Consider the following 15187-nt stretch of genomic DNA (forward strand, 5'->3'; position numbering starts at 1 on the left):
TTTTGCTGCTGTCAACAGAGTCACTCTCCTGCCAGAGACTGTGGTTAGCATGAACTAACACACCAGCACTGCTAACACCAAACACTTGCTGTTAAACGGTCCCAACAAACTCACACCGATAATAAAACGGCTTGTTGTTAAACCTGTTTACAACTGTAAGATGCTAACAGTGAGCCCTGTCACTGTGTGTGCCCTGTGTAGCCCTGTCATTCTATTCTGCAAGGGCACCGTTGCTGCATCCTGGGCTTAGTGCCGCCCTGGGTGATTGCGATTGGTTTAAAGAAACAAAAACAAGTCAGAATGTTTTTTCCCCTACAGCAGAATGGTAATATTGTGACTCCAGACCTTTCTCAAATGCTGACACAGTGCTGTGGTGATAGACCTGGCTCTGGTAGACTACTGTGAGGACAACCTGTTCTTGCCTGGAAAAAAAAGCTGGTACTGTACATTTCTGCAAACCATGTTACATCTGCCTATTTCATAAGTTTCTCAACAATGTCTTTAAAGTGACATTGTATTTCAAGGAGCTTTTTAGACAACAAATGTGGTTGTATTGTAGAGACCAATTGCTGTTTTTCCAGCTGAAATTGTGGCACAAAAAGCAGTTGTTATAATTACCAAGACACTGCTATATTTCCAGTGGGGATTGTGCCCCTAAATTTGTGTATTTTAAGCCAAAACATGATATTTTCTATGCTAAGTCAATGTTTTTTGTGCCTTACACTAAACACAAAAGTTTCAACATATCTGCTACGTAATAATGTGTAAATGTAATGTATCTGTGGTTTGCAGGAACGTACAGTGCCAACATTTCTTTCTGGCAGTTGGGTTGGTAAAAGCAGTGTCAATGTTTAGTCTTCAACAAACCGCTGCTAAACAAATAAATTAGATGTAGGCTAGTTTGGAAATTAATGGTGGAAAAATAACAAGCTAAAAGTTAATAACTGCAACAACATCTTTTACAGTGAACACCTTTTCTCATAAAGACTGAAGAACATGAATAAACCCTAAAAAAAATGTGAAAAAATAAATCTGAAGTATTTTTCTTTGTGGCTGATACATACTGTACTTATCTCATCCTGAGATACGCTTTCATGTAAAACCACGCTGTGTATGAGTTATTTCCTGCTATTTTACCAAGAGTAGTGATGGCGCAGCTTTGATGAGTTCAAGCTGATGTGACCATGAAAAGATGAAGAGACATAAATGACAGCCTACGGAGGAACACAGGAAGGATCAAATCTCACATCAACCGCCCGCATATCAGGGAGAAAAAATGTTTACAGCTCAGCTGCAAGGCTTTCCTGAACAGAGGAACACAGCACTGACAGAATTTATCACATCTGCAAGGCTTTATGCTCAGCTGTACTGATGCTGGATGTTTCTTTGGTGTTGGAGGGATGCAGCACCCTGCTACAGATGTTAACTGACTGGACATCAGAAAACATTTCAACATATTACACGATTATATCTTTTCCACTTTGAAGCTGTGAGCCCTCTCTTTCTGCATGTAAAGGCAATTCACTTCAGCTCACTTTTACTCGGAAAAGGAGTTTTCTTAAGCCCCTGAAAGCATCTGACAACTCCAAAGACCATTTGATATACTGGATAGTGCGTGAGGAGGTTAACATTCTGCGGTTTACTTCACCAGGCACCTCCCTTGCAACCTTTTCCTCTATCTTTATAAAATCCATAAAATTCACATCCACTGGGTCTATCCCCAGGATTTAATTAAGAGTTCAAAGACACTGACATTCTTTCTTTCTTTTTTTTTTTTTTGGAATCACCAACAACTCCCCGTCCATTTATCTGGTGAAACTGTGTGATTTATTTACAAAGCCTTTTATGGTCAGCACTTACATGAAATGTCTTAGGACAAGGAGTTGATTGATACGATACCTGATGCTTTTGATGTTTCAAAAAAGGTTGCTAATACCTTTTATTGTGTGGTGTAATGATTTTTCTTTTATGTGTGTTTTTATGGCTTTATTGCAGGCTGCAGAACAATCGGTCCTTCGGGGATGGTAATGTCTGGACTGCTCTTTCCCGAAGACCTAAAATTGTGGTCAGTAATTCATAATTTTCAGTTGAAAATAGACTTTTATTGGATGTGACACATGCTGGCATTTTAATACAAGCGATTACACTAATTGCAGATAATGAGGATACAAAATTATATGGCCTTGGAAGTCATAAATTGACATTTCAGCTAAACCCATCAGCCTAGAAAAACACTGTTTCAAACCTTTCCTGAAACAACATAATTTGTTGAACCTGCGATGTGAATATTAAGTTGAAATTGTTTGAAAATTTTAATTAGTAAGTTGCAGTGGATCTACATTGAGTGATAGGCCAGGTACAAAGTGCAGACCAACTTCCTGGCCTGTTGGAATGGAAAACAGTCTAAATTTTGCTTTTTCTGTTGTTTTGATGATAATAGGTAACTGAACATTAAAAGATGTTTGGTTTGTTAGTACCAACCACGCATCACCAAATAATGATTAGCATGGTCATTATGAAAACATCATAATCATATATATACTTATTTTTCACACTGATTCTACTATTAAGGTGCACTGGTTGTGGAGGCAGAGGTGGTATTTCTTATAGGTGACAGAAAGGGCACCAAATGTTCTAGGTCTGGCACTACCTGCAAGTGGTGTTTCCATAACCCAAAAACGTCATAAAAATGTCATAAAAAAGTCATAGTGCAGTATATCATTAAACAAGGCATTCAAATGTCATAGTATGTCATAAAAAAAAATTCACAAAGAAGAAACAGTGTGTGCACTTTTCCTGTGCGGCCCTCAGTCATATGCTGGCTTCTCCAAATGTAATTCAGTCATCAAAACTTTGAAAATCCCTGATCAATTTTTTTTGTCCAAAATGCTCCAAAATGATCAGTTTAGCTGTGAAACTTCTAAAATTTGTCCAGAAGGCTGAAAATGGTCCCCCACCCTCATGTAAAATAAGTGACTACGGCCCTGGTTGGTATCATTTGTAATGGTGGTTTAGCTATACACAAATGTAAAAATAAATAATTACTGTGCTTTAAGCCTTTTAAATCTTTATGCATATAACATCCAAACCATACAGGCAGTCACAACTCCCTCACTTTTTCTCACATTTACACTTCTACATTACACCTACAGTAAATGCATCATCCACCTATTATCCATTTTCATATCTGATATGACATAAATTGTGAAATATGAAGAGCCTTATACTCATAAATTTTCCAGATTGCTATAAATTAAACTAGCAGGTGGATCTTCCAGCTGCTGGCTCAAAAGAAGCAGCCTTCAACTGAACATTCAAAGAAATGTATTTATAGCTCTTCAATATTGTACTCTCTGAGATTTATTTGGATAAATCAATTTCTTCCTCGTCCTTCTGCTTCTCTGCTGTCCTTCGCTATGACCAAGGTGAATCTGACACAAAGGAGAACTGCTCACAACATGCTACAGAACCATCATGTGCACTGCTAGAAAACTAAAGTAATATTAATTCATGACCACATGGTGTCAGTGTTGTATATTGGACTAAGGGGAATACAGATTGCGGGACTTTTTTTTTTTTTTTTTTGACATTTTGAGTCCTTCACACTAATCTTTGCAGCAGTTAACACCTCGGAAGCGTTTTCTGATAAGTCTAAGTCCAAATTGCCCTCTACATTTTAAAAGTTTTCTTGCAGCAGGATCCGGTTCAGAAAATTCACCTTTCAAAGATAAAGCTGATGGATTGTGCCACATTTAAGTGATACTCTCCAAATATATTCTATTCAGCTGGCATTTCAGCCAGGTGCAATTTGACATTACACATTAAAATAAGAGTATCAAGGTGTCATTCTGTTTAATGGGAGGATTTTGGCTCTATTGGTTGGGCATGAAAACGGTTTAAAAATTGAGCTCCACAGTTCAGTCTTGACCTTGTTAACAGAGGATGTCAGTACCATCTCCACTCACTCAGTCGCTTGTTTTGGAGCTTTCAACTGTATCACATGGTCTTCTCTGCCAGATGAAGTTTGCTCAGTTGTCATGGAAATGTCAGCTGTAAAAGCCAGTCTGGTACCATTTTCTAATGAGGCACCCTTAAGTTGGAAATGTTAGCAAAGCATGAATAAAGGGTCAAATGTTTCTCACATTGTAATGAGCCATCAGCAAAAGAACAGCCAGTCACCTGCAATTATACGCCAATCATTTATAGAGTTTCTACAGCTATTCATCAAGTCTGCATGCCATACACTAGAAGATTTTGAAAAGACTTATGCAAGACTAAAGTCTGAGACCCTATCACACCTAAAGAAAAGGTCAGTTTTAAGCCACACATTTTAAGACTTTGCAAATACTGGGAATCTTGCAGAATCACTATTTGCAAAGCTACAACTAGATTTCTTTTGAGATTATTTCCCATCCTGCTCCTGGTGGAAAATATTGTGCCAAACTCTGTTTAGGATATATGATATATAAACAAATGTAATGTATCCACAGAAACATATAACTCTAGAAACACAAGATAAAAGGTGTCACATGCTGACAGTATTCTTTCAGCATTAATGTAATCCATAAAGATAAACTGTTTTTGCGTACGAAAGCAACCAGCCTCCGTTGGTGAGCTGCGCTATCTAAGTGGAAGGAGACCGTGGGAATGAAAGCTAAGATTCAAAAACTAAGATTTCTCACTGAAATATGTGCTGCTTGGAGGATCTGATACATTCTGAATTAAACACCGACTCTTGTTTACTCCAAAACTCCACCAGTTTCTCCTCCTTTTCCACAGTATGAGAGAACTTGTTCACATTCTTGCTCCTCCCTGGTGTGCCCTCCATGTTTACTGTCTACCCGATGTGCTGCTCCTTGTTTGGTGCTGGAGAGCATGCAGCTATTGTTTGTTGACAGTGTTCACATTTCTGAACTTCAGCATTTGCATGAGCCCAGACTGAAAACTTACAATAATATAAAACATGTTTGATTTTGTCAGAATGTTAAGACAAGAAAAACACTTAAAGCTACAGTTACAGACATATTTGCTGTAACTCTCGCTGTATTCTACGTGACAAAGATCAAAATCATGACCCTCCTCCTCTTCCAATTGCCTCTGGCATTCACTAGAATTGACAGCAATGCACCAAAAGCAACCATCAGAGCCCAGGAGTCTCTAATGCAGCTGTCGATCATGTCAATCACTGCTCATGAACTGTGGTCAGACTGTCAAACTGGGCAGTATTGATCAAATATTAATCAAGATTCTGTGACTGCGTTGCCTATTTCTCTCCTCAAATACACGTTAGTGAACTGTTTGGCTGTAAAATTAAGAAGTTTGTGTCCTGGATGCCATGTTGGAAATAGTCGGTGAACTTTGGTGTTTTACAGCTAAACAGTACACTAAAAATGTTTATGAAAACTTTTGAGGTGAGAAATAGGCAATGCAGTAACAGAATCTTAATTCATATTTGAGTAATGCTGCCTAGTTTGACAGTTTGACTGCAGTGCACAAGCAGTGATTGACATGATTGACAGCTTTATTAAAGACTCCTTGGCTCTAATTGGTTGTTTTTGTTCACGTACAGTAAAGCTGTCAGATGTGCAATAAGGCTTCTGACAGATTTAAGCAAATATGAAAAAAGTGGATTTCATTAAAGTTATCAACTACAGCTTTAAGACAATTCGGCTGAGTTTTATGACCACCTAAACCAAATGATCGAGATCCTGAAAGTGCACATCGACTGAGGTAAAACTCTCATGATTTTTGTTTATGTCATAGTTACTGACTGTGCGAGTTCTCTAAAAGTTAACAGACAAACGAGAAACAAGAGTGTTTGAAGTTTTTAATGTCAAAGTCAAACCTTTACATGATTCATCTTCATACCAAACCATTCGTCGACAGCTCCTCTTCCTCGTCATAGCAAATGCAATTAGTTCATTATGTAATTACAGGAAGGGAGCAGCAAAAAACAGAGCCAGCCCCCGTAAGAAAAGAAAACAAACAAGAGGAAAATAAAAATAACATTTTTTTTTTTCATTTTTTTCTCAAGTGCAGATTCGAAGACCTTAGGCATGCCATTGTCTGTTACGGGTTCCAGTTGTCTGTTCTACAGTGTAGTTTTATCTGTACATGGCTATAAGGGGTAACAGCACGAGGGGGATGACAGGTACATGATGTGCGCTGAAGTGTCTTGTTTTTAAAAATGTCTCCATTAGTGGGTGATGGTAGATCTCAGACGGTACGCTCTTCTCTGTCTGTCTCCCCTCTCTGTTTTGCAGTAGACTGAAAGATATTCATGTTTAAACGTGCAGTATAAAAAAAGATACACACCCACACAGATTCATGTACAGCAAGTTCCCTTAAATCCGGATGGGAGGGTCTGAAAGGTGCCATAATGACACTGCCATAAAACAGCAGTTTGAAGAAATATCTGCCACTGTGAAGAGGCAGGGCTGTGTCAAGAGTCTCTTTCCAAAGCTTCCAAACTAGACGTTTGTTCTTTAAGACCCTTCTGGTGTCCAAGGGATTGGGACACACTTATCTTTCTCCCAGAGAAACAGCGTGTGTCCTTCTGTCTTTCAGTGTATGAACTCCGCAGGATGTTGTGATTGTTTTCACCAATCCCTTTTCAACGTGAACTATCCATAAACAGATTAACTCCATGCGTTGGGTTACATCCTCAGCACAGTCCATCAATGACAGAGCTCAGTAAACAGCCATGTTGGGGATTTGGGGGTAATGAAGGCTTAGGGAGTAAGTACATCAGTGGCCTAAAACAAGCTAGAGGGAGTCAGTCAGAGTTGTAAAGTTGAAGGTATTTACAGGTATACAAAGTGTAATCACACACATGGAGCACACCCATTTGTCAGGACGATAACCATTGTAAAACGAATGTACAGGAGTACTTTACTGTGTCCACACGTTGGGTTACCTTTCAGTGAGGGGACAGTCAAGCAGCAACAGTGTGTGGGTTTGTGTGTGGCCAAAAACCACAAGTAGTTAGTGAACAAGTTTGTCGCACATCTTACCTGAGTGTTGCTCTTCTTTCTAACTCTACAAGAATCTAGGAACTAAATTGTAGCACATCCTTAACAAGCATGTCTCCCTCGCCTCACCTCATCCAAAACAAGCAGAAAAATGAAGAGACACACTTACTGGCAATTTCCAGCAGTGTTACATTCGCCAATCCAGACATTAATGAGATCAGTGCAGATCAAGGGAGGAGAAGAGAGGAGAAAGGAAACTCATTAAGACCACAGGGACGACCTAACCCTATTATCCCTATCACACCACTGAACCACACACTGATGATGGGAATTAAGATGTGCTGGCCTCGATCCACACCCACTCTTCAGCCCAGTGCAGCAGAGTGTGTCTGGAGTCGTGCAGTAGCTGCTGGGAAGGACGAATGTGAAGGAGTCTGTTATCTGTGCAGTTCAGCACAGCAGTATGGGCGTGTTCAGGTCGGCACTGCGCGGTGAAACGGGGTGCAGCAGTACTCTGCGCTCCCACTACATTGTGTTCCTTTTTGTTACAGCCTGCGGCACCCTTTTGTGCCAACTTTGGGCCGTGGAAAACTGAGAGAAAAGGCCCAAGGTTACCCCCAAACCCGCTCCACGATAAAGCAGGAACAGTTTAATCCACTAAAGCTAACTCCCTTGCTGCCATCATTATCTCCATGTCCCCATAAGCACACACATATAATACAGATTTATCCAAATAGGCGTTGTATCCAAAAAAGGCGTGTGGTTTAAAAAAGAGAGACAAAAAGTTAGCATTATCTTTCTTTCATGCAGAGTCCTTTTTTCGTGTCCATTTTTTTTTCTTACAGAAATTTGGTTTTTCTATGAGTCCTACTTACAGTATGCAGAATATCCCATATTCCCACATTGTCTATCATTACATAGATGAAATGTCTGAAATTCCCTTTAATGGAGCCCCACGCATCAGTCAGAGAGATGAGTAATTATTATTTAAATACATTTCATGTTTAAATACTGGCTGGAGGGGGAGCAGGCAAAATGCTACAGCTAGTTCAATGAGAGGCAATATGTTAAAAAATTATGATTAAGAGCACATACACACATAGTGCATATGAACTGCGCACATCTTAACATGGGTTTGTGTCTTTACTTAGGTCTTAATATGCTGAATGTGTGTGTGTGTGTGTGTGTGTGTGTGTGCTTAATGTACTCTGTATGAAAGTTAATGCAAGTTATTATATACTTTATGTTACATGGCCACTGAATCATGTCATAAACTGTGGCCCTACGCATGTTCACATTCTGTAAATGCACTGTATGAGTTCGTGTTTACATGCTTAGGTCTGTGTGTGTATGTCAGTGCGTGCATGCGTGTGTGTGCATGTGTGTGAAAGAACATTTATGATACATGAAACACTGTTAGGATACCGTAGGTTTGCAGTGAACTCATCACCTCAGTCTACTCTGAAACGGTCACAGAGAGATAACACTGCCGTCTCGTCAAATACACACATACAATATATACATACAGACTGGGTGTGAAGGCCAAAATAATAAACACATATTTTCACACACGCCGGAATTCTGTGGCACTACTGACACTCTATGAGAACCATGTATTCAGAATTACAGTTGATTACTGTAAAAAAAACACATTTTCACATTGTTGCAGTTTGTTCTGAATTGTTCATGTTTTTAAAGATACCTGATTTTAGAGATCAGCACATTTTTTTCTACCGTGTAACTGTACAGTGAGAACAATTTTGTCCGTACTTTGATACTCTGTTTGTTAAGATTCTCACGGGATTAGCAGTTTGATTGGTTAATATCCCCGTCTTGTGTTACGATAGAGTCAATTAGACATTAAAAAAGTTTGATTGGTTTGAATTAGATCCAAAAAACTCAATCAAAGACCCGTTACTTCTTTTCATCTATTTTCGGCTGTTTAAGACCTCGGTGATATTTTCAGCAGATGGTTCACCAGTTGAGTCCAAATCTTGCCTGCTGTAGCCTCGGTGAAAGTTTTTATATGCACCGAGGCATTTATAGCATCAGGATTTACTCAGTCTCAATCTCTCTCTTCTTCACACAGATCCCTCTGTGGCAGAGGGTCAGGCATGCATTGGATTCAGGTAAAAAGAAGAAGAGATGAAGTTGTCCTCCTCCACATGGACATAATAGGATATTTGCCTGTAGGCAACTTTCACTAGTAGTTAAAAAAGACTTCATTTTTTTTAGAAAGTACTCGTGGTCAGAGCTCTCCAAAGAGTCGATCCATCACTTGCTTGAGTTTAGGTGCCTATAAATAATAATCAGAATCCAAGAGTTCCAATTTGATATACGGCTTTTGGAAAACATCTTTTCTGACATTTTCACATCTTCGCGGGTTTAAAAGGCCTTCCAAACTGACGACTTTACAGTAAAGTCTTAACCCTCCCTGTTTTTCAGAAAAGGGAGTGGTGCGGTGATGATTGCTCCATTGCGAGGCTGTCACAGGTAGACCTCTCGGCGTGACAACGTGAGGCAGGAAGTAGTCTTGTAGTCCCCTCCCGTCCGCGTCAGTGGTATGACCTCAGGTGGGTTCTGGCCCTCTCCTCCTTCCTCCTCTTGCTGGCGCCTTCCGAAGCCTGCGCTGCTAAACGTGTCATAGGATGCTGAAGTCATCTTGCGGTTGAGAAGGTTACGGTTGTGATCGCCCATGTTCCTGTTGCGGTCTCCGCTACCCAGGGTGCCGAGAGGATCCCCATTGGCTAAGGGTAATCTCTGACCTTCTCCGCTGACGACCACCCCAGGTTCTGAGCTCCCTGCGCTGCCGGCACTCTCGCTGTCACTCTCATGGTCATTGCCACGGAGGTTGTTATTATCGTCTCCGGGGGCGAAAGTTGAGAGCCGTGGGGGATCGCTGCCGTGGCGCTGACGCTGGCGAGGTGAGGGGCGGACGGGCATCCAGCAAGTGTCAGAGTGGCCAAACTCATCACACTCCCTGGTACACTTTCCTGTCAGAGCTACGTCTGGCAGCTGTCTGGCATCTGGATAGAGGGGTAAAAAGAAGAGAAAAAAATAAGGATTTTTGCTGCCTTCATTTGATAGTTTTCAGTAAACACACAGACAAGAAATATGGGAGGAGGGCATGACATGAAGCTAAGGTGCACAAGCAGGATCCAGTGGGGAGGCTGCCGTTGCACAGTATGTGTTCTAACCATCAGGACAATCCAAGAAGAGACAATCAGGATTTCCTCACATTTTTACCAATATTCAAAATGTCTCCATAACTTTCCCACAATATTTTACCCCATTTCTATGACCTTTTTTTAAGTAGTTTAAAATGGGTAGGCCTATATAATGATGCAGCCATACATTTTAAACATGTACTCCACTGGCATTTGCAGATAAGCAGACTGCTAGAGCCTGCTAACTTTACTCACTTGCTTGACATTCCTGCCACCAACTAGGTGCATTTAACAATAGAGCAGACTGGCATATAAGGGTACTTTCATAAAATGAAGGTCTTGCCCCTTTTTGGCGATAGAAAACCAATGATATCAATGCAATTTGATGTGAGTTTGGATTATAATTTTGATCTTTTTTGGATTTATTTCTTGATATTCAATCAAATATGTATATTTGACTGGATCATCAGATATCGTTTGGCTAAGTGTTGCCTGTAAATAACTGTTAACAGCCAACTGTTTAATCTATAGGCTGAGATTTAGCTGGAGACAACAGTCTGATGCTGCTATACTGAATGACTTTACTCAAGCTAACGTTAGCTATCCATCAGTAGTAACTGTCACCAGCATCATTTAGCCATTTACCAAAGTGACAGTGAATATTTATGCATATTTTGTTGCTCAGATCTCAGTGTGAAAGCCTTGGTTAACCCACTACACATCAGCTTTTAAGCATTTTCTTGTTTCTCTCCTGATGTGACAACACGTTTCTTCCCCCCTTAAGAGGTGCAGCCTTGGCGATGACACAATACTGGTCTGGTATATGTGTCACTTGATACTAGTGATGTTTCAATGGTTACACAGCGCAGTACCAGATTTTAAATAAGTATAATACCAGGAATGCATTTTGCATAATGTTAGGCATGGTTTGGGTTTTTATGGACATAGTTTAAACAAGTGGTTCTTCACCTTTTTTGGTGTCAAGGTCCCCTAAATTGATACACATTAGGTGACAAGACATCGCTTCAGGGACATCCATCTGAAGATATTTGGGTTGTCTGACAAGATTCAAACCAGAATTCTTTAGTTGTCAACTACAGTTGAAAAGATAAGTGTGGAGGAAGTGAAACCTATGATTAGAATCATCACCGTTGTGAGTCTTACTCACATTGGGCTCACTTCTATAGTGAATCAAATGGTGAAAATAAAATATATACCCCTGGGAGACCCCTTGGAACTCCCTCAAGGACCTCTGGTTGAGAACCACTGTTTTAAACAATAGCCAAAACAATGTATATCAACATTTTTACAAAACAATCTATTTATTCAAATACAATCCCAGGCCTGGAAAACAATTCTACTTTCACAGCTTTTCCAGGAATTTCATGACCATGGGAACCCTGGACAGTCGAATAAGAAAGTAAAGCAGACAGAGTACAAACAGAGGAGATAAGCTGAACATTGAGGAAGACAAGACAAAGAAAAAATGGTTAAAAAAAACGGGACAAAGGTTATAAGGGAGGGGATGTAATTTGAGGGAAGCAAGAAAGGCAAGAAAAATGCTGGTAGAGCAAAATGGAAATTGCTGACTTTGAAAGAATGTTTATGAAAAAAAATAGCAGCTGTGCTCAGCATTACATGAAAGGTGAAAGGTGAGGTCAAAGCAAACAACTACTGAGGCCAAACTGAAGATAATTGTCAGAAATTTGAGTGACAAATCTAAATTTCTTCACATACAGGGAAAAGATTAAGTGCCATAAATGTTGGTTCAAAAGGTGAGTGAGGCCAACAGAGATGCTGATGCTGATGATCTACAGGGGCAAGTGTCAAAGGTTCTGGTTATTATCTATGTAAATCAGTCATTTATGAATCAGTACTGACATGGTGTTAAATGGAGACAGGACATATAATGATGATAGATGAGGTAAATGTGACTTTCCTGTCAATTACAGAAACTGTGTCATGTAACAGATAGTTAAAGTTAAACATTCCATGCACATCTAATGAGAAACTAAAAACAATGCATTTATCCACTGTTTGAATTTCTAAATTCTGCCTTACTTGAATTTAACACAAGAAATTAAATATTCCTGTTGTATTCTGACAACTAATTTCAGTTTAGGTGCCTATGTACAGCAGCAGCAGCAGCAGCAGCAGCAGCAGCAGCAGCAAATCCATGTGAAACCAAACAATCATTATACAGTATAATTATAACCAACACAATAAATTCTCTGTTCAATTCCTCTCTCAATCTGACCGTGAAGAAAATGCATTAAACCTCACAAACATCCTCAAGATTTCCACGTCAGGCAAAAAGCAGCATTTAACCCTGCAGTACAGTCAATCACAGTCCCCAAGGTCATAGTGACCTTGGTGTGTTGCTTCAGTTGTTCCCACTTTGGCGAGACCAAATAAAAAGAAAAGATATAATAAAAAACCTTTTCTTTTTGCTTTTCTCCATCCTTGACAGAGACCCGGTTGGAAAAGGTAAAAACACAATTTCATTGGTAAAAGGGAAAGTTTGGGCTGCTGACTGACAGCAAGGCCACTGATGAGCCTCTGGCACAATGCACTGCCGCACATTAGCTTTTCTAAAGAAGCTTTTCACATAACACACAAGCTTTCAAAGAAACATATGTGCAGCACATGCATACACACACAGGACAACTGCTTTATTCATAAAAGAGAAGAGAAAAAAGGCTTGAAACCTTGACAGCAAGTCAAAGTTTCAAAGTGTTTGACTGTGTGTGTGTGTGTGTGTGTGTGTGCATGTGTGTGTGATTGAGAGTGTGCGTATGATAAGAACATGTCTATGGCATTCAGAGAATACAGTACATACAGTAAAGCCTTGAGAGACATAATACGAAAGCAAATGTGTGTGGTAGCCTCTTGACCACAACTCTGAATGAGTTCAGTGAATTTTATTGGCTGTTTACTGTATGATGTGTATTGGTGTGTGTGTGTGTGTGTGTGTGTGTGTGGTTGCTCTAACCATTCTCCACATGCTCCTCCTCCCCCACACTGCCCTCTGGTGTGGTCCGCTCGTAGCCTTCCTCAGGCAGCGGCAGAGCACCCAGCCGCGGCCCAGATGAACTCTTGCTGCTCGGCGTCTCCGAGTCCTCCAGGCCACTGTCATAGCAACCGCCGTCCTGGGGCTGGCTCACTACCGAGAAGGTCACCCGGCGAAGGGTCCCCTACGGGGAACATACAAACACAATATGGGATTAATCATCCTGCATTCCTAATCTGAGATTCTAAATCTGGGGATTAGGCTGGTGGGCAGGGGTCTGCAAAGACATATTGAGATTATCTGATCGTGTTCGCCTTGATTATGAGCTTAGCTGCTACAATGGAGGGTAATAGTCATCAACCAATCACGGAGGTCTTTCAAAGTTTTCAGTTGGCTTTTAATCCCAGTTTAGATTAATGCTGCTTGGACATGGCTGATGTTTACAAACCTCTGGCCAGCCTGGAGACACTTATTTTTCATCTGGAATGGTGCCCAGTAGCAGCAGCTGGGTAATAGACTCCACTCTCAAAAACACTTACTTGGTGCTCCATTAAAATAAGTGAAAGGTGTTAAATGAAAAGTCTGGTGATATTCTATATTTTTATTACAGTCAACAAATCCTGCTGAAAGAACAAAACCAGTAACGCATTGATCTTATTAACAAGACTTGACAGTGTATCCAAAGCCTGATATAGCTCCATCGTAGTCAATTAAACACACATCAATGAGCCATACTGTGGCAATGGATGACATGTTACTTTATAAAAGATAACATGGACACTGTGGTCTATTTTAAGTCACTCCCAACTACTGTGTTTACACACACACACACACACACACACACACACACACACACACACACACACAAAAGAAACAACTATGTATTTATGACCTGTTTTTACAGATTTACATCCTCAGAGGGAACAAATGGGCTTTTGGCTAAGTGCCACAGACAGGGTAGGAAAGTTGGAAACTATGGGAGGCAAATTATTGCATTGATGGTTTAGCTTTTTTCGTTGAATTTGTTAACAACAACAGAAATAAAGAATATTTTTCTCTGCATACCTCGACAGTGAGTGAAGAATCTGAAAAGGGCAAACGTTCTTCATGAAATGAAGTCATTGGGATCCACAAAACTATATCAAAAAATCCATTTACAAACTTTGCAACAACTCGAACAGTATAATTAAAATCTAATTTTGGTGCAGGCCTGTGTTGACAGGTTAGAGCAGCCACAATGCCCGTGTGAGCAGTGCTGCTCAGCTGCAGCACATCTAGAGATTTGGAGGCTCACTTATTTTTTCTGTGTGACGTGAACAAAAATAGACAATGAAAATGGTCTTCTGATATTCATATTTACATTATACCACCTTCATCTATCACCTTTCACTACAGTTTCAATGTCTAGATCACTCACAGACATCAAGACATTTAAACACTTGTGTCTTACTCAACCTTTCCTGTTTCCGTTTCACAATAAAAGCACTCTGACAACGTTTCTATGGACAGAATCCCTTCATTGGATAACACAAGGCTTTTTGTTGTGAAATATTTGCATGACCGTGTTGTTAACAGTGCAGTAAGTTGCTTGCATGGCTCCATAAATGAGTGGAGTATCGGCACAATGCTCTCTGTGTGAACACCCCAAGCGTGTGAGCAGCAGTAGTTCAGTGAGGCAGCCATCACATGCTGCACATGCATACAGCTTTGGCCTGGGCCTCATCCATCCATATGCTCGGTACTTTCTAAACACATGCATTTTCACAAAAACATTACATTATAAAACACTTGCGCCTACAAGTAGATTGATCTGAGTTTGCCTGAGACTGTTTGTACTGGCATATTTCAAATCGTAACGTTTAAATAAAAATGCATGTGTTTGGGAAGTACTGAGTGTACGTTTGGATAAATGAGACATGAATTATACTGCACCAGTTGTTTGTGAGTTTGTCAATTGATGTTTTGAAAGTTTTGTTGTTGTTAAATGCAGTCACTGTTTACTTCAATTTATGAAGAATGATTGCCTTTTTGGATTCTCC

General features: G+C 40.1%; 1 protein-coding gene across 1 annotated transcript in view; it reads right to left on the reverse strand.

Annotated features, from left to right (window-relative positions):
* Window positions 1–5826: 5826 nt before the first annotated feature.
* The window catches only part of pcdh7a (protocadherin 7a), a 55411-nt gene continuing 46050 nt past the window's right edge, over window positions 5827–15187 (reverse strand). The window contains exons 4-5 of the mRNA XM_050045326.1: window positions 13131–13332; window positions 5827–9997 (exon numbers count right to left, since the gene is read on the reverse strand). Coding sequence (XP_049901283.1) covers window positions 9459–9997; window positions 13131–13332 — 741 coding nt within the window. The 3' untranslated portion in view covers window positions 5827–9458. The remainder of the gene's footprint in view (window positions 9998–13130; window positions 13333–15187) is intronic.

The sequence above is a fragment of the Epinephelus moara genome, chromosome 5, assembly GCF_006386435.1.
Source record: "Epinephelus moara isolate mb chromosome 5, YSFRI_EMoa_1.0, whole genome shotgun sequence".
Taxonomy (NCBI): domain Eukaryota; kingdom Metazoa; phylum Chordata; class Actinopteri; order Perciformes; family Serranidae; genus Epinephelus; species Epinephelus moara.